The sequence below is a fragment of the Lissotriton vulgaris genome, unplaced genomic scaffold (genome assembly GCF_964263255.1).
Source record: "Lissotriton vulgaris unplaced genomic scaffold, aLisVul1.2 SCAFFOLD_689, whole genome shotgun sequence".
Taxonomy (NCBI): Eukaryota; Metazoa; Chordata; class Amphibia; order Caudata; family Salamandridae; genus Lissotriton; species Lissotriton vulgaris.
The window spans coordinates 870,205-888,929 of NW_028240911.1; the positions used below are offsets into that span (position 1 = coordinate 870,205).

General features: G+C 46.1%; 1 protein-coding gene across 1 annotated transcript in view; it reads left to right on the top strand.

The window, feature by feature from the left end:
* LOC147672490 (guanylate-binding protein 3-like) overlaps window positions 1-18,725 on the top strand; it is a 102,392-nt gene that overhangs the window by 15,798 nt on the left and 67,869 nt on the right. Inside the window, exon 2 of the mRNA XM_086948005.1 lies at window positions 2,939-3,171. Within this exon, the coding sequence (XP_086804131.1) occupies window positions 2,982-3,171 (190 nt within the window). The 5' untranslated portion in view covers window positions 2,939-2,981. The remainder of the gene's footprint in view (window positions 1-2,938; window positions 3,172-18,725) is intronic.

Consider the following 18,725-nt stretch of genomic DNA (forward strand, 5'->3'; position numbering starts at 1 on the left):
CCTCTTTATGTGGCCGCTCTTGGGACATTTCAAGAGGCTGCAATGGGGGTGGTACTGGGGGAGGATGTAAGGAGGCAGGTACCGGGCTGGTACTGGGTGAGGACACAAAGAGGCTGGCAATGGGGGTGGTGCTGGGGGAGGATGTAAGGAGGCAGGTACCGGGCTGGTACTGGGTGAGGACACAAAGAGGCTGGCAATTGGGGTGGTGCTGGGACAGGATAATAGGAGCAGGTGATAACAGGTACTGGGAGAGGAGACAAGGAGTCGGGTTATCTCGGGTACTGGGAGAGGGTATAAGAATCAAGTGATATTAGGTAGAAAGAGAGGATATAAGGAACAGGTAATATCAGCAACTGGGAGAGGACAGAAGTGGCTGGCATCTGGTACCGGGTCAGTATATACGGAGTAGGTGAAATCAGGTACTGGGAGAGGACACAAGAGGCTGGTACTAAGTACTGGTACTAGGAGAGCATGCGGTAGGGATGTGATGGAACTAGAGCTGTGCACAGATGAGTAATAACCACAAACAGGAGCACAGTTTACTTTTCAGGGTAAAAGGTTAGTTTTCCATTTAACTCTTTTGTGCATTTTAATATCTTTCTATGAAGATGCTTCTCTGGAGATCTAAGGTGGTCCCATGTCCTATGTGAATCATATATTCGCTTTTGATTTTATTTGTGTTTTGTAACCTTTTTATGCTCTTCTTTGCTATAAATGTAAAAGTTGAAAAGTGTGAAGCCACATTCTGGCAGGGATTAGCTGTTCACTTCTGACACCAGTGATCTGTCCTTTGTGTTTTCACGACCATTTTATAATGGGAGTTATACAGTCAGTGGTCAGCAATAGGCAAAATGGCGCTCTAAGGTCTATCACAAGTACAAATCAGTTATAGCAAGTAATCTGGCACGGTGCGTAAGGGAGGGAAAAACCACCAACTCCCCATGTGTGTGGCCAGTAGACCACTAATGCTATATATACCAATCCTCTGCACACGTTCACAAGTAAATACATAAAGTTACATAAAATATCGCAATGATGCTTGTCTTTATATTTTTAGAAGTTTTTCATTCAGAATCTTTAAGACTTCTTAGCCCACACTTGTCACTGTTAAGGGGATTACCCCGCAACTTCTTCAGGACTGAGGTCAGTTTCAAGTAGTTTCTTAGTTACATTGATAATTCCAACCCGGTAGGGGTTCCTATAAATTCTGCTCCTGGAGAAGTAGATTAATTAGTCTTGTGTCCGGAAAGCAAATCAGTAGTCTACTGATTTGCACGGCGAACACGCCATGACCTGGAGATCCGAAGGTTTCTACCTAATACTGACGGATGAGGCAGCTCTTTTTTAAAAGAAACTCCCTTACATTTGGAAGCATATTTAGCTTTCTGGACACAAGACTAATTAGTCTACCTCTCCAGGAGCAGAACTAATAGGAACCCCTTCTGGGTTGGAATTATCACCGTAACTAAGAGACTACTTGAAACTGACCTCAGCCCTGTAGAAGTTGTGGGGGTAATCCCTGTAACCGCGACGAAACACGTGTTGGCTAAGAAGGCTTAAAGATCTTGAAATAAAGACAGCCGAAAATATAAAGACAAGCATCCTTGTGATATTTTATGTAACTTATGTATTTACTTTTGAACGTGTGTAGAGGATTTGTATATTTTACATAGGAACCCCAAAGTCATTCACGAGCAGCAGCTGAAGGGAATAGGGCGTGTATATTAGGGGTGGAGGTAACTGGCGTAATTCTTTGTAGCGCAATTACTTGTAATTATTACACAATTACTCTTAGCTATGCATGATTGTGTGAGAGACATACTTCTGCATTTAGAGCTATTTTCTGAGTGCAAAACGCTCCCTGGCGTCAAAAATGGGCTTGAGGATTCAATTTGTGCTAAGAAAATAGCACTAGATGGTACATGACACGAACAGCAGTACAAGCAGCCGCGCTCTCTCTTAGTTCATTGCCTTTGTGCTCCTGAGGTCAAGGGCGTATCTTCATGGTGAGGTGTTCAGGGTGTTACAACACCCTCATAAATGTATTTTCTGATGAATAGATGAAATGGTGTCTATCAGATTTCAGCCTAGATTCTTGCGTGCACACACTGACAAAAACACTCCCTCTCTCTCCCTCCCCCTCTCTTGCTCTGTCTCTTCATAAAATATTTTGATTATTTTTACAAAAATTGTTTCTCCCACTTAGTTTTCCTAACAATCTACATTTTTCTTCTTTTCTACTCCCCCTTTCATGCTCCCTACTTGTAGTATAATGTATTTTAACATTATATGCCAGCATGAATGTCGGGAGATCTGAAGCTAACCCCGTCCCCCAATGTTAATGAACAGACAACGTCCTAGCCTGCAGTAGGATTTTTGCCCTAAATAACACTTCATTACTCAAACTGGCATCATGCGTAATTTTGGTAATTTGGCATCATAAGAGTAATGCGTAATTGCTGAGATTTCTATCCAGGCCTGATGTGTGTGTGTGTGAGTGGGAGTTGGCGTTCTCACACTTGGCTGCAGGTTGTGATAACTGTCCTAACAGGTCCTGCTCTTCTTCCAAGAGCCATGTGTCTGAGCCACCTTCTCCCCCTCCAAAGTAGGTGTGGCGAGACCTGCCTGGCAGCCACTGACCCTCGAAACTGCTCATGCCCACGGCTGCGAACCATGCTGTAAACCAAGCTCATTTTACTAGCCCGAGGCAAGTCCATTCATGTCACAGATCACATCAGGTTGAGAGTTGTGCATGAACAAAGCAATCAGGACACTAATGGAGATGGGTTTTGGGCATTTCCAGAAGCAGTTGATGTATAGAAAGACAGATTGGGCCCCCCGCTGCTGCTCTTGACCTTAGAGTGTCCTCTCTTCCTCCTTCAGCGATACTGGAAGTATAAGTCAGAGCTGATGGATAAAATCTCTTCTTGCTCCACAGGTCTCATCATTGCCACCTGACCAACCCTTTCTGAGGAGGCACCATGCCGGAGATTTCGATGCCTGCTCCTGTGTGCCTCATCGAGAACACCCTAGAAGGGCAGCTCAAGGTGCGGCAGGAGGCCCTCCAGATCCTCACTGACATTCGCCAGCCAGTGATGGTGGTTGCCATCGTGGGACTTTACCGCACGGGCAAGTCCTACCTCATGAACAAGCTGGCGGGAAAGAAGACCGGTGAGTGAGGGGGGCAGGAAAGTGGTCATCAACATGGTGCATATGCAAGGCCCAATCTCTGCTGTGAGACCTTCAAAAACCTCCTAGGCGACCTGGTGAACGTGAGTCCATTTACAGGCACGAGGGCACTCTATGGGTTCTACAGTTAAGTGCATGGATACCCTCTTGGGTGATTAGTGTGCTATAGAAATCAATATAACATAACATAACATTAGTGCCAGTTTGTGAAGTTCATGCGGAAGCGGAAGCGGACCAGACTGGGGCACGCAAAATATCACTTTAGTTTATTCATCACCAGTGTTCCATGTTGCACTTCATGGAGATGCAGGTTAGGATGGGTCATGCGATTTACTGGCCTTTCCTTTCAATTACTAATGGAAATCTTCACATGGAGTAGCTGGTGGTAGCATCGCTAGCCGTTGATATCATGAATGAGTGTCTCGAACAAAGTCCATTAAAAATATAGATAATGGTTCCAATGCACAGGTAGTCGAAGATCAAGGACAGTTTGTTTTATTTTTGATAACATGCTTCATACTTGACAATTAAGGCCCTTTTTGTCCACGCCCCAATCATGCATTATTGTGCATCATTTGTGTGGTCTCTTAGTTGTAAAAGCATAGCCGATTGCATTAGAAATCCACACAACACATTGTGTTGCACTTTCAACAGCCCCAATTATTAAAAAAAGTACAGAATTAACCTTTCATTTAATTTTTTCCACTGTAACTTCTGTCACTTTTTCCTAACTTTTAACATTTGAAAATGAACACTTGACAGCTGCTTTCTTTCTCACCCACCCCCAATTCCAGGTGTCAGAGAGTACGGGATACATTGTAATTGTATGTGAACCAATCACACCAATGTATCCACATAAAGTGACAGTTTCACGCGCCTCAGCTCCCTCTGAAATGTGTCACAGAGTAGCAAAATAGGAAAAGATGGTGTCTCCATATCATGAAGAATGGATGCATTTCAGAGTATTGTTTAGGCTAGGAAAAAGTTAGCTCTTGTACAAATTCACCTTTCTTTATCTTTGCCCAATGTTTGAAGTTAGCTTATATTTGTTGTTTGTCAGACCACTTGCCACCATTGGCACCAAACATTCAGGCAAGTAAACCCTTTTAGTGGTCAGGTTTGTTATTGGTCACTCTGGAAGCTCTTTAATAGTAGGAGCGAGGATGGAAATGCTGGGTAATGTGTCTCTAAAACGTATCAGAAGTGACCAGCATTAAGGTAGTGTTAATTCTAACGCTCAAAACATCAGTGCGCCTTGATGCTGTAATGGAAAATGGAGACTGACTGAAAGCCCAGATTTCTGGAACCGCAGAGCTGTAGTGAGAGAACCCAGGTTGTAAGACTTTTATTTCATTTTAAAAGCTGAAGCTTGGAGTCTCTTTGAAAGGCTATTGCCAAAAAATTCTAACATTTCGAAAGCTCTATTTTGAATGCTAACCGATTCCCTCTTCTTATTCTAAACGTAGATGCCACAAACCAAAGGCCTAGGCACCTGGCTATGTTGATGCCATTTGAATCTGGAGATCAAAAAACATCTTGACGTTGCACAAGCATCTTTGTCAATAGATTTAAATAGAATGTGTGTGCTCCCAGCCAGCCGATGCGAGGCGGCCCCTTCTATCACACCAATGTGAGAAGGTGGTTCTGACCATCCCATCCGCCCTGATTATATGCTTTTTTGATCATCTGGTTTTTGTAATTTTACTGTGGGAGAGCCTCATAACCTGTGACTCACCCTCATGGTAAAATGGACTGCAAATATTTACCGCCAGTGTCTGCCTTTTATGGTAAGGCTGCTGTGGCACAGCAAGAGGCACTTGGCTAGTTACATTTGCACACATGTGTACACATGTAAGAGGGCTGCACGTTGGAGACTCCTGTAGTGTGCAGCCCAAGAACCACGCACAGGTAGTCTGGTGCAGAAGGGACTATGCAGAGTTGAGTAGCGACTTGGAATAGGCCTTATAATGTGGGTGTACACATGTAAGGGAAAGTCAGTGTGCTTGACTGTAGGGACCCTCCATTATACTCTTTTTTCAGTTCAAAAGAATTTTATTGAGGTAAATAACATGAAAGAATGCAAGGTACAATATTAACGGTGATATGATGAACATACAGTAAAAGATATGAGATACAGAAGGGATAAATAAGTCAATTATAATAAGACAATATGCAGTTAAAATTAAGAATCAATAGAATAATAATCAAGTAGGTATAAAAATACTATACATGCAAGTCAATATACATAGTGAGTAAAAGAAATATAACAACCTAAAGGAAGTTATGGAGGTTTTGCAACTTCTTGTTGTAAAGGAGGTCGAGACCAGGAACGCCTAGCATTCAGATATCCATTATACTCTCATGGTAAAGGCTGCCTTAGGGCGCACCACCAGTTCTCTTTGGGGTACAGGCTCTGGGTCACACCGATGCGCACTGTAATATGTGTAAAAAGAACAAGTCCAAAAGTATACATTTACACTAAAGGGTCATCCAGCAATGTCGTATTTCTCTGACTCAGTTCAAGACAAAAGCCTAGGCCTTTTTTCACTCTGCTGGGCTGGCTCAGTTACTTTTCTGTCCAGAAGTAGGAACAAAGGCATCACCTACCCTTGATTAGGTCAGTTCCTCAGAGGTAAGGGTTGGACTGCTCTACATCAATCAGCCAGCTGTCATCCTGTGCCAGGTAGAAGGCCTGCCCCATGCCACTCAGCAAGGGAGGGAGTCTCTCTAGAGCCAAACCAGAGAGTGGACTCCTTTGAAAATTTGCCGGGGGAATGCCCTGCCAGTGATGTCAGTGAGGGGTGGAGCTGAGACCTCAAGAGCCCATGTGGCATGTGACTCTTGGGAGATGCCATCTTGAGCTATCTCAGAAGACTTGAGGGGAGGTTGGAACAGGGCCAGAGAGATGATGTTGCACATGAGGATAGGTCAGAGGCATGGCCCTGCTGGACACTCCCATCCCAACTTTAAAAGGTCCTGCACAGGGGAGAGAGTTTCTTGGTTGTACTTTTCTGCTGGACCCTGGACTTGGAGGTAGCCGTCATGGACAGTTGGGAGGAGGAACCTCCTGACTGCCATCCTGCCCCTGGCCTCTGATTGATCCCAGGAGCAGATAGGTACTCCCCAGGACCAGTCAAACTGAGGACCAGTTGGGGGAAAGACTGGGCTCTGCGCCGGGGGAGAGAGAAAGGTCTAGAGAAACCAAAGCGAAAGACTGACTCACGCAGCCAGTGAAACCAGCTTCTTGCAGGGTTTGTCAACTTTGTAGGCCAGGAGGCCTGCAGAAAGGGCTCCATGTTGCAAGGGCTCACCACTGGGAGCAAAAGGAGGCCACAACCACCAAAAACGACCCACTGGGGCCCAAGATAGGCCCTGGAAAATTGTTGGGCGGCCTTTGACCTTTCCAGCGTTGAAGCACGTGGGGCTCTGCCATTGAACCTGACTTCTGCCTCTGGAGTGGGCCAGTGCCCGGAGGCTACCTTCCAAATGAACTGCATGAGTGAGAAAGGGGCCCTAGGCCCCATTCCTGGCAACCAAGAAGGAGAAGGAAAACCAGGGAGCACAATTGATCTCCCTGCAAAGATTCATAGGGCCCAGGACCCTATCTCTGGGTCCAGGCGAACAAAGCAAAAGCCGGGGAGTGCTGTTCCACTCCCCGTGAAAAAGGCAGATGGGCCCAGGACCCCATCCTTGGACCCGACAAGAGAAGAAGGCAGGGAGCGCTGTCGCTCCCCCAACAAAGCCGAGAGGGGGCCAGGACCCCATCCAGTAATTCCAGGCACCGGGCAATCCCCCGGTAGGCTGGATGAGGTGGTGGAATGGTTTTGTGCCGGGGGCTGGTTTGGACCCTGGTCCGTGACTGACCTGAGTCAGTTTAGCAGCTAAATCTGCATAATTAATGCTATGCTGGCTGCTGGTGCTGCACCGCACGGCGCTCGTGCACGGCACCGGCCCTGTCCGATTTAGGCTATTCATGATGGATAATTTATTAAATAAATGCAGCTGCTGCTGTAGATCCATGGCACGCGCAGCGCGCAGATGTTACCTCCTCCCGGCGCCCAGCCGGCAAGCCGAGGTGTAGTTCACCCCTTAGGGTGGGGTCTGGATGTTGATCATGCGCATTGGGGCCGGGCTCGCGCAAACTTCGCGTGATGGTGAGGCGAGGTCAAGGAGGCTGGCATCTCGTGACCTCAGAGGCCAGAGTCAACGACTGAGAAAAAGACTGAGGCACAAAATGTAATTATTTCTAGCCCACCGTCTGCAGGGGAGTCTATTCAGGACCGTCCACTCTGTCCAGTTGTTTAAATTGCATGCTGACTGTTGTAATCCCTGATTCTGGGCTAGGGCGCGGCCACCTCTCCGTCACGACTGGGCCGGATTCGAAATTAAAAGCAAAAGGCCTGGTTAGGGGGTAGGCGTGATAGGGCAGGGTGGCTTTAACATGCGGTATGGCTGGGGGTATCAAGGCAATGCAGGTGCACACAAACACCCGGAAACGGCACACAGGACACAGCGCAGATTCAAGTGTCATTCGGAGGTGGTGGGGTGAAGGCCACACAAATACCAGGGGGAATGCGCAGGATGGCTTGGGTGCAGGGGGATAAAAATGCCTTTAAGGGGGTCGGTTCTGCCGGATGCTCAGTATAAGAGTTGAGAAGTAGTAACTTATTTGCTAGAAGGACATACAGGGAAATGCTGGCATGTTATGGCTATGGCTATATTATCAGCCAAGGGAATGGGGCTAACTAAGTGAGCACAAGGTTACTACAGTAAGTGGGGGTTAAGGGGGAGAGGAGGAAGGCGGACCGGCGGTAGGCCTCGGCCTGGTTCCGCAGCGCAGAGTGTTTACATTATGGTTGTAAAGTATGCCGTTGTGTATTTTACACACTGAGGGGGCGGAGAGAGAGGAGCAGGAGAAGAGCTGATATGTTTCCAAATGCTGAAGAGGCAGTCAGTCGTATGTTTTTGCCCCTTGGTTAGATGGTCGTGTGTTGTTACCTACAGAGAGAACAGCAATGCATTGAATTCACCTTCAGCTTAGAATGATGACACTGACACATGTTGGTTGAGGGATGAGGGAGGACGGATGGCTGATAAAGGTGATCAAAGAGGAGTGATGATTCAGGAAATAATAAATGAGGAATAGCGGATAATTGATGAGAATATCCTAAAAATGATGCTGTACAAGTCTGTGTTTTGTTGCTGACGGGGCAATCCTTTGCAACCTTAAGATGTGCAGTCATAGGTTTATACCTGCTGGAGATGGAGACACATGGTTGCCCCCTACCTGGCCTTTGTATGTTTTATCTACTCAATCAGTATGGATACATGTGTACATGGTTTGTAGGCAGTTGTATGTTTCCACAGCTGCCAGACTGATATTTGGTTGCAGAGATTTAATAGTGCCTCCGTGCAACTGGTAACGTTGGCTCCCTGTTCTGAAAAGATGTTAGTTGAAGGCTCTCTGCATCTGCTGCAAGGCCATTTATCCAGCATCTCGAACCAATTCCATCTCTGGCATGCTTATAAGGCACCTCTCGTCTAGATGGCTGCGCTCAGCCTCCGCCAGAAGATGAAAACACACAACTGCCCACTAGAGAGAGGAAAACACACAACTTCCTCAGCAAACCAAAAAAATTCTTCTTCTTGTGGAAATAAAACATAAATATCTCCTGAGCAGGTGAAAACATGCCTTCCAGCTCAGCAGGTGAGAGTAAATAAATGCGCTCTCGGGTAAAAACACGAATGCCTACTCAGCAGCAGAAAACACCGGACAGTCCCAGTAACAAGTAAAAGAATGTGATTACCTCCCCAAAAGCAGAGAAAAATGATCTGCCTCTCCAGCATAAGAAACCCACCGACATGCCCACCAGCATGTGAGTAGCCATAAGCAGACTATATAGAAGACAAGTAGAAACATCACCAAGCCTTCAGCAAATGAAAAATAACCTCCAGCTCAGGAAGTGAAATGGCATTAATGGCTTCTCAGCAGGTGATCCATGCTGCTGGTCTACAGCAGGTAAAACTCAAAACTGCCTCCCCCAGGAGATGAAAATACACACCTCTGCTAATGGATAAGTACACATGAATGCTAACTCGGCGGCTAAAGACATAGCTGCGTTCTGCATCAGCTGCAGTCTCAGCATAAGATAGGCAGGGAGACCAACATACAATGCATTGCAATAGTTCAACCTGCTGAGAATCAAGGCTTGCATTACCAACTGCTGGAGTATTGAGGAATGAATGGTTGAATCTATTATAAAGTTTTCATTATTAAAAAAACAAGTGCCCATTAGTTTTTTTTTATATGGTGTACATATTAAAGTTTGCAGGTAGTAGTTGTTAATTTAGGGCACTCCCTTCACGCCTGGGGCCACCGCAGGCGGGGACCAATCTTAAGGATTACCGAAAATCAGCACCTCTCTGAGATAATGATCTGCGTGCCATCAGCATAGCCATAAAATTAGAACCCAGACTAGGTTGCAGGACCGGGTTTTAGAACACAGCGGCGTCAGGGAAAACGCCTGATGCCTTCGAGTTCCACTGCCTTGGCAAACAGAGACACGGGACACTTCTTGATGACGTCAAAGACCAAAGTTTATTGGCTGCAACCAGGAACAGAGGTCTACGATGCACAACACGGGTGGTTCGTTAGAGACTGCACAAATTCAATGAGCGGAGCATGGTCTTTTATGCCAAAAATCAAGCCTCAGGCAACATTCCAAATTATCATTGGGCTCATACAAACTGACTAATAGAAATGTGACATTTTGAAAGTAGCGTATGACGACAATCCCATTTTCCGTTGTCCAGCCCATCAGAAATGACCAAGCACATTCCCTTATCCTGTTCAGTCAGGTCGGACGGACAAACCCATCATAAAAGCCCTCAACCCAAATCAGTGATTATGTCGTAAAGGAAGGAGCAGAAACAGATTGGAAGCAAGATAGAAAGGTGGGAGCAATGTACCATAAACTTCGGCATGTCCTACCCTTTGATGTTATTTTATTTTATCAATTTATAGGGCGCAACAGCTACCCAAAAAGGGTTTCCCGGCGCCTAGACACAGCTAAATTGAGGACAGAGAAGGAGGTGACTGTTAAGTGGTTATTGTTCATACAGCCAGGTCTTTACAAGCTTTCTGAACCTACAGTAGTTTTCTTCCTTCCGGATACCGGGGGTAAGCGTGTTCCACAGGGAGGGTCCAAGATAGGCAAAATGTTTATCTGACTAGCTGTTTAACAAGGAACTGGCTCAGCGAGGTCAGCCTCGGGCAAGGGAGTCAGTTCGGCCAGGTCACTCAGAAGTCAGCTAAGGTGTACGTGTCCCAAAGACTCGTTCGGCCACAGTCATCGGCCTATGTGAGGGCAACCACACAAAATGGCTGCCGTACACAAAATGGAACCCGAAGGTTTGAACGAAATCTCTAAATACGTAGTGTTCTCATTGATCGATTAATGCGAAAACACTCGTACATACCGCACTCGTGATTTGCGGTCTGCTGACACCAAAATCATCTATTTCCGACGACCTTTATTGAACGGGTTCGGAACCACCAAACCATGGACCCTCAAACCACGGAACTACAGACCCTCCTTTTGCCCTTACATAGGCAACAGACCCAAACCCATGTCAATCTGAATCTGGATCTATGTTCATCAGATCATCGATGTGTTGTTGTAGCATCATCCTCGTACTTAGTACCTCTCTCTGGACAGGTCTCCTTGCACACGAAGTAGCACAGAGGCCACAAATAGCAGGAGCACACTGTACACAAAGACAGAACATGAAAAGGATAGCTAAGACCATCCCAATGACCATCAGAATCTTCCAACCCCAAGTGGATATCAATCCCCATAACCATCCCATGAATGATCAATCTCCTTTATACAAATGGACAGAATCGGAGATCTTATGTAGCTTGGAAATGGCCTGGAAGACTGACGGAGCATTGTCTGGAATGAAAACACAGCAGCTCGATTGAATCAGTTTACATACTCCACCTCGATCTGCTAGTATGACATCAAGGGCAACTCAATTTTGAAGTGTCATAAGCCTATCCGACTGGAGCTCAGCAGTCAAGTTACTAAGGGCACCGGCAGTTTCGACTATGGTGGACTCAACCACTCTCGTCAACTGGCGAATATTCCTGCTATTAGCCATCGGTCCCCAGAACGATAGAAAAACCTTAAAGAAATCTCCCAACTCTTGCCCTGCAGTGTCTTCTTGACTAAAGACACCTCTAGCAACTCTCGTCTTATGGTAATCTGCCGCAGCTGTAAAAGTGGGGGGCAACAGGAAAGAAACAAAACATGTGCCCGAAAAATCAAGGGGCAACCATGTATACGCTTTGTCGTAGCAAACAAAGTAGGTACCCTTAGCAGCTAAGAATGCTGGGGAAGACTGAGATGTAAATACATAGGTGTCAGTACAAACGCTCTTCCCTAGCTGAGCTCTCGGATTCTTGCCATTACCCTGCAGACAATAGCGACCCTGATGGGGCACTATCCAAATCGGTTGAGAACTTTTCGCTCGCTGGTTAACACTCAGACTAACTCCATACCCAGTAATATCCCAACCACTATATGGTTGCTTCTCATCTATCGGAATAGTTTCAACGGCATTAGTCCCTTTGACCATGTCGACTATGCCTCTAGCAACAGCACTATTTTTCGGATTGTCCTTCGGTGAACGTTGGGGATAGACACTATGGGCATAGATAAACATAGTTCTATAAGCCCAAATAGAACCATTTAAACTAAAAGGCAAAACTAAGTACGGAATACCCTTATCAGTCGTATGGGGCATTAGACCACAAATCCAACAGTTTGTCGTGTTCATCACTAACTGGTGTTGGTGCAAAAGTTGAATAAAGGAATTATTGGCAAATTCCAATCGTCTAACTACCTCATGTTCAGGCAAAGGATGAAAAGAATGAGAAGAAATAGTGGGTAGAGGTGTAGGTTGCACAGTGGGATTAAACGTCACTTTAAAAGAGAATGTCACATAACCAATTATAAATATCATTACATTCAATAGCAAACATAAACACGGTATTATAAAACGTTTCTTTGATATCAGTTTGCATATCTTCTTTCTAAAAACCATTGTCCTTGCAGGTCTCTCCAACTCGAAGAAATCCATCCTAACTAAATATGCTGCTCGCGATGGTAGGGTGTTCTATGCTAAGGAATGCCTCTGTCAACCCAGGGCAACTCCCTTAGGCCAACCAGAACCTTCGACCTAGTGTCTCAGGGTTGCACTCCAAAGACTTTCGGCAACCGCGACCCTACAGCTGAACCCGGATGGCGGTTCGAAAAACAAAAATGAGTAGATCCTCGGTGGAGAGTTAACCTGCAAACAGAAAAATCATAAAAAAATGTATTTATTTTTATTTGTCCATGACTCTCGGTCGCAAATTATAGCAGATTTTTCCAGGCAATTCTTGATCTTTAAACAAGAGTTCAGGCTCAGTAGTGTTCAATCGATTCAAAGGAGGCACAGCTTCTTGTAAAAGATCGTCACTTTGTCTCTCAGAGTTCATACCAATCAGACGAGCATCGCTGAATGGCAAAAATCGTGGAACAGTTTCGGTTTCAGAGTCTGGAAGTCCCTCCTGGACCCACTGATCTTAAGGTAAGGGCAATGGTGCTCACTTACAGTGTACGCCGTGGATCCAGTTTTTCTTGCCTTGCCCTGGAATTGCAGAAAGTGTAGACAGGAGCACTTGATGGGGTCCTGTCCAGCGGGGCTGATCGTTCTTGCTCCGCTGAAAATTCTTGACAAACACCCAACTTCCAGGTTCAATAGCGTGGCCTGGATCCTCAGAAGCTTGTGGTAGACTATCATGCACCTGTTGGTGTAAAACACGCAATTTAGTCGTCAGTTCGCGCAAGTAGTCAAGCAACACAGGGTACTCAATTTCGCTAAACCTGGTTGGCCTTGGTACGCCCCAAACATTCGCTGGGTGGCCAAAGACAACCTCGTATGGACTCAGACCCATTCTCGAATGCACAGTCTTTCTTGTGGACAAAAGCGCTAAAGGGAAAGCATCTGGCCATTGTAAACCAGTGCTCGCTTGGATTTTGGCTAACTTTAGCTTTAGAGTGCCATTATAGCACTGAACTAAACCAGCTGATTGGGGGTGATTTGCAGCATGGAACTTCTGCCGAATACCTAGTCCCTCACACACTCTCGTCATGACTTGACCCACAAATTCACTCCCATTATCACTCCAGATAATTCTCGGCATTCCAAATCTAGGGAAAAATTCCTTGATTAGGGCTTTCGCTGTGGACAAGGCAATATTGTCCTTAAGGGGATAAGCTTCTACCCATCTAGAAAAGGAGCAAACAAGCACTAAAACATATTTCAAGTTGTTGCATCCCTCCATGTGGATGAAATCTAGCTGCAAAGCTTTGAACGGATACGTATGTGGAGCAAAATGACCAGCTGGTGTTGGAGTTCCCCTAACAGGATTATACATCAAGCACACCATACAGTTCTTAACCAAATTCTCTGCACATTTTGGAATTCCCGCATTCTGCCAAACCGGAGCCAACAACTTGCAAATCCCTTTCACGCTGATATGTGCCATGCCATGAGCCATTGTAACAACTGGAAGCACATACGCGCCAGGCAACAACCATCTGTGATGTTCGGACAAATCAGTCCAACAACCATTCAAATCCAATCTACCCTTACGTTCTCTCCATTCATTCAACTCTTTCTCTGTAGCTTCAGCTTGAATGGATTTCACACTCTCAATCGTATCTTCACACATACTCTTCTCTGGAACCCATCTCGCCGGACCTGCAACATACATTCTGCTCATCACATTTCTCGCAGTTTCTTTCGCAACTTCATCCGCAAACGCATTTCCGCGACCAACATCATCCGTAACTTTCTTATGGGCACTACATTTCATAATTGCTACTTGCAATGGCAAAGTAAGAGATTCAAGAAGTTCATTCACCAACTGCCCATGTTGGATCTTCGTTCCATGCGAAGTCAAGAACCCACGTTCACGCCACAAACGCCCAAAGCTATGAGCCACGCCAAAGGCATATTGGCTGTCAGTATACACATTCACTCGTTTACCTTTCGCCAACACACATGCTCTCCTTAATGCAATCAATTCTGTTGCTTGTGCTGAATTATGTGGAATACGTGCAGCTTCAACAATCGAATGCAAAGTCGTAACAGCTTATGCCGCAGTCGTATCACCATTCGGCAACTTAAAACACGAACCATCAACCCACAAAGTACCATCACACTCTGGAAGAGGAGTGTCTCTTAAGTCTACTCTCCCTTTCGTTTCTTCTTCAGTTCTCAGAAAGCAATCATGTTGTTCTTCAATATCTGTCTCCACTGAAATTGGCAACAACGTGGCTGGATTCAACGTGTTACATCTCTTAATATGCACATGACTCGCTAACAAGGTCAACTCGCAACCTGACAACCGAGCACTAGTTAAATGCTGTGTCTTCGTACGGTTCAACAAGGTATCCACTGCATGTGGAACCATTACCACTAACGTATTGTCCATAACCAAACCAGCACACTGTCGAATTGAAACAGCCGCTGCTGTTGTAGCTCTCAAACAACTTGGCAACGCTCTTGCTACCGGATCTAAGGTCGATGAAAAGTAAGCACATGGACGCTGCTTATCGCCGAACTGTTGAGTCAAGACTGACAATGCACATCCCTCTCTCTCGTGAACATACAATGTGAAAGGCTTACTGTAGTCGGGAGTACCCAACACAGGAGCCGAACACAATGCATTGCGTAATTCAGAAAAGCTCCTTTGATATTCATCAGTCCAATAAATAGGATTTGGAGTATCCTTAACAGTAAGAGCTATCAAAGGCTTCGCTAACAAAGAAAAATTAGGAATCCACTGTCTACAGTATGACGTAATACCCAAAAATGCACGTACTTCTCTCTGTGTCGTAGGAACGCTCATTTTCGCAATAGCTTGGATTCTCTCTGGGGTCAGTTTCCGTCCCTCCTTCGATAAGATGTGACCTAAGTAGGTTACTTCTTTTCGACAATATTGCAACTTGGCGAGAGAAACTTTGTGATGAAAATCAGACAAGTGGCGTAACAATGACAAAGTGGCTTCTCTACAAATCTCCTCTGTATCAGCGGCAACTAGCAAGTCATCAACATATTGAATAAGGGCTGCACCATCAGGTAAAGCCAACAGATCAAGTTGCGTCTTCAAAGCTTGACTATAAATCGATGGACTCCCGCAATAGCCTTGAGGAGAGCGCTTAAAGCGGAAACTTCGTCCTCCTAAAGAGAATCCAAAGATATCCCTACTCTCTATGGCAATCGGGATACTGAAGAAAGCATTCTTCAAGTCGATCACCGAAAACCATGTGGCTGTAGCCGGAATCAGAGTCAACAAGGCAGTGATATCAGGCACAACAGGAAATTGTGGAACAACAATCTTGTTTACTTCGCGAAGATCGATGACAAACCTATATGCAGGAGGCTGTGAAGAATCAGTTCTCTTCAAAACAGGCAAAACGGGACTATTGCACACGCTACCTCTCGTTTCTTCAATGACACCCTTTTCGATCAGATCATAAATAATCGCTAAAACTGCACGCTCACCATCACCCGAGATACGGTACTGTGGAATGCGCGGTAACTTAGCATTCGTCTTCAGTGTCACAACATATGGAGGAATTTCTAAAAGACCCACATCATTCGGACCGGTAGCCCACAATGAATCGGGCAAAGAAGACAATTCAGGTGGAAGTCTGTCTTGCGACATGTACATCGGAGAGATCACTCTCTCACCGAAGGTAAGATGTATTCCTGACGCAGAACAATACAGCCTCGCATACAATCTCTTCAATAAATCCAATCCCAACAGATTCTCATTAAAACCTGTAGTCAAAAGAAGGGGTGCTTCGAACTTACGAGGTCCAACAGAAAGAGACAATGGAGCAGAAATCGGATTTGTAGCAGGGGCGCCAGAAAAACCTACAGAAACATTGTCACAGCCAGACAAAGGTGCACCAGGGAGTTTAGAGTGCATAATAGAACTCTTTGTAGCACCAGTATCTAGCAGAAAAGGTTCTGACACACCTGATGCAATCACTTCAACATAGGGTCCACTCTGATCTACTGGAACTGAAACAACTCCCTCTCTTTGTCCTTGGCTGTCCTAACAATCATCACCATTCGCTTCATCACCTTCAACATAGTAATCATCCATATAGTACTGTGCTGTCCTACCAGACGAACCTTGCTGCTGATCAAAACTATTCATCGAGTTCTGTGTAGGCAAAGAACGTACGTTCTGTCCTCGATCTCTACCTCTAGGCGCTTGTTGAGCACCTCGACCTCGTACACCAGAAACACCATTCGTACGCTGGAACAAAACCGGACAACTATTTTTGAAGTGACCCTCTTCTTTGCAATACGCACACTGATTAGGCCCATACGGGAAACGCTGTTGAGAAGACTCGTTTCTTTGGGAGTTTCTCGAATATTGCTGAGGTTGCTGATAATTGCGCTGATTATTAGTGCGGGGTGGATAAGCTTGTTGTAGAAGAACTTTAGTCTTCAATTCCTTAGTCTTCTTATCCGCTTTCTCTAACTCATCTTTGCGCCTATTTTCATAGTACTGGGCCGTAGCTAAAATCTGTGCTGACGTGGAAACGGCCCAAGCACTCTCGGAATCCTTCAACTTAGTGCACAACTCAGGAAGCAAATTATGCACGAACCTATCAACGAACAATCTCTGGCCACCCTCGGTAGCCATATCCTGACCACTATGATCTACAAAAGTCTCTTCAAAGCGCGTGAAAAAGTCGGACACAGTCTCGTCTTTCTTCTGCTTACATGCAGACAACTTGTCCCAATTAACACGCACTTCGGGCATCAAAGTCTTCATATAGTTGTAACGAGGTGACCGGGACATTGTCTAACAATAAGGGCGGCGGCAGAGAAGTTTCCTGGTGGTCTGTACCTGATGAGGATATGGTTGCTCCTTTTTCACAGGACGATTCTTTTGCTTGGGGAAGCACCTCGCAAGAAATACAACACGGCCCCTTTAACTGGCCGACGGAACAGGACGCCGGGACTGCCCATCGTGACGTATCCTTCCTCGCATTGGATAAAGCCCCGGAACCTTGGAGATCGGCGTGTGACGTCACCGACACGGGAGGAGGCCGCGGAGAGGAACCCGAGGAGGAAGAACGCCGGAGAGACGAGGAGAATGCCACGCCAGGACGAGAAGCAGACGAGGCTGGGAGAGGAGAGGCCCTGTCCGAAGAAGACGTGCCAGGAGGCCAACGAGACCGCGCAGCGCCGTGCCACACTCCCGAGGGAGGAGTGTGGCTACGACAGGTACGGGATCGAATCTCGAACTGGGTGGGACGGCGGGGACATTCACCCGCGGTAAAAAGCCTCTCAAACCCGTAGTATCCTGCACTACCCTTCCCCGTTATAAAATACCCTCCCTCACGCCTGTCACTTAGTCTCGGTAAACGTCTACAACACTTGAAGGTGTCCATCACTCCCTGGTACCCCGGAAAGGAAAAGTATAGGACGTGGCAGTAATTGGTCCTTTTCTGTGTTTTATTTCCGGTATAACCATTGCGAGAGGTCCCTCTGGAAGAAGCGCTATCCTGACCCAAGACGCTCTAGAGGAAAGAACACCCCTCCACAGTCAGCACCACGGATCCTGCCGGTTTTGCAAGAGAAAGACTAACCTTACGCAAAAAGAAACTTTATGGTAAAATAAAACCCTCGTTACCAAGACACCGTGTCCAGTCCATTCCTGACCCCCCTTTACAAGTGGTGTCAGAAGTGGGATCGCCTGACCCCCACCAGCAATCACTGATGGATCAAGTAATCCAACATCTTATAGATGGACAAGACAAGCTGGAATGGGCTATAAAAAATCAGATTACAGTAGCTGACGCTGACCGGGAACTGTTCAAGAACGCTCTTACCGCCCAGATAGAAGGTCTACAGAAAGTGGCCCAGACCCCAGTACTTGGAGTCGAGCGTAGAGCCGGAAGTCCCCATCCTTCAGGGGTAGCACTACAAAAATATGTTCCTGGGGAAGACCCGGATGCTTTTCTCTCAAATTTTGAGAGAGCAGCCCAAGCGTGTGGCTGGCCCCCAGAGAAATGGCCCTTTTTCTTAGCCCCTTTGTTGTCTGGGGAAGCTCAGGCCGCCTACCAGGTGGCCAATCATGCCGGCAATACCCCTTATGCAACTATTAAGGAAGTTATCCTGGATCACCTGGGATTAGATCCCGAGGCTTACCGCGTCCGATTTAGAAAGGAAAGAGGAGTGGCTGGGGAAAACCCCAAAACCCTGTATCTAAGACTGAAAATGGCGGCAGAAAAATGGTTAAAGCCCGGCCAAAGAAGTAAAGAGGATGTTATGGACAGCATAGTCTTAGAACAATTCATGGAGGCGTTGCCTTACGGTACTCAAAGATGGTTACGCCAACACTCTGGTTTGACAGTAGCCCAAGCTATCGAAATGGCTACCAATTATGCACG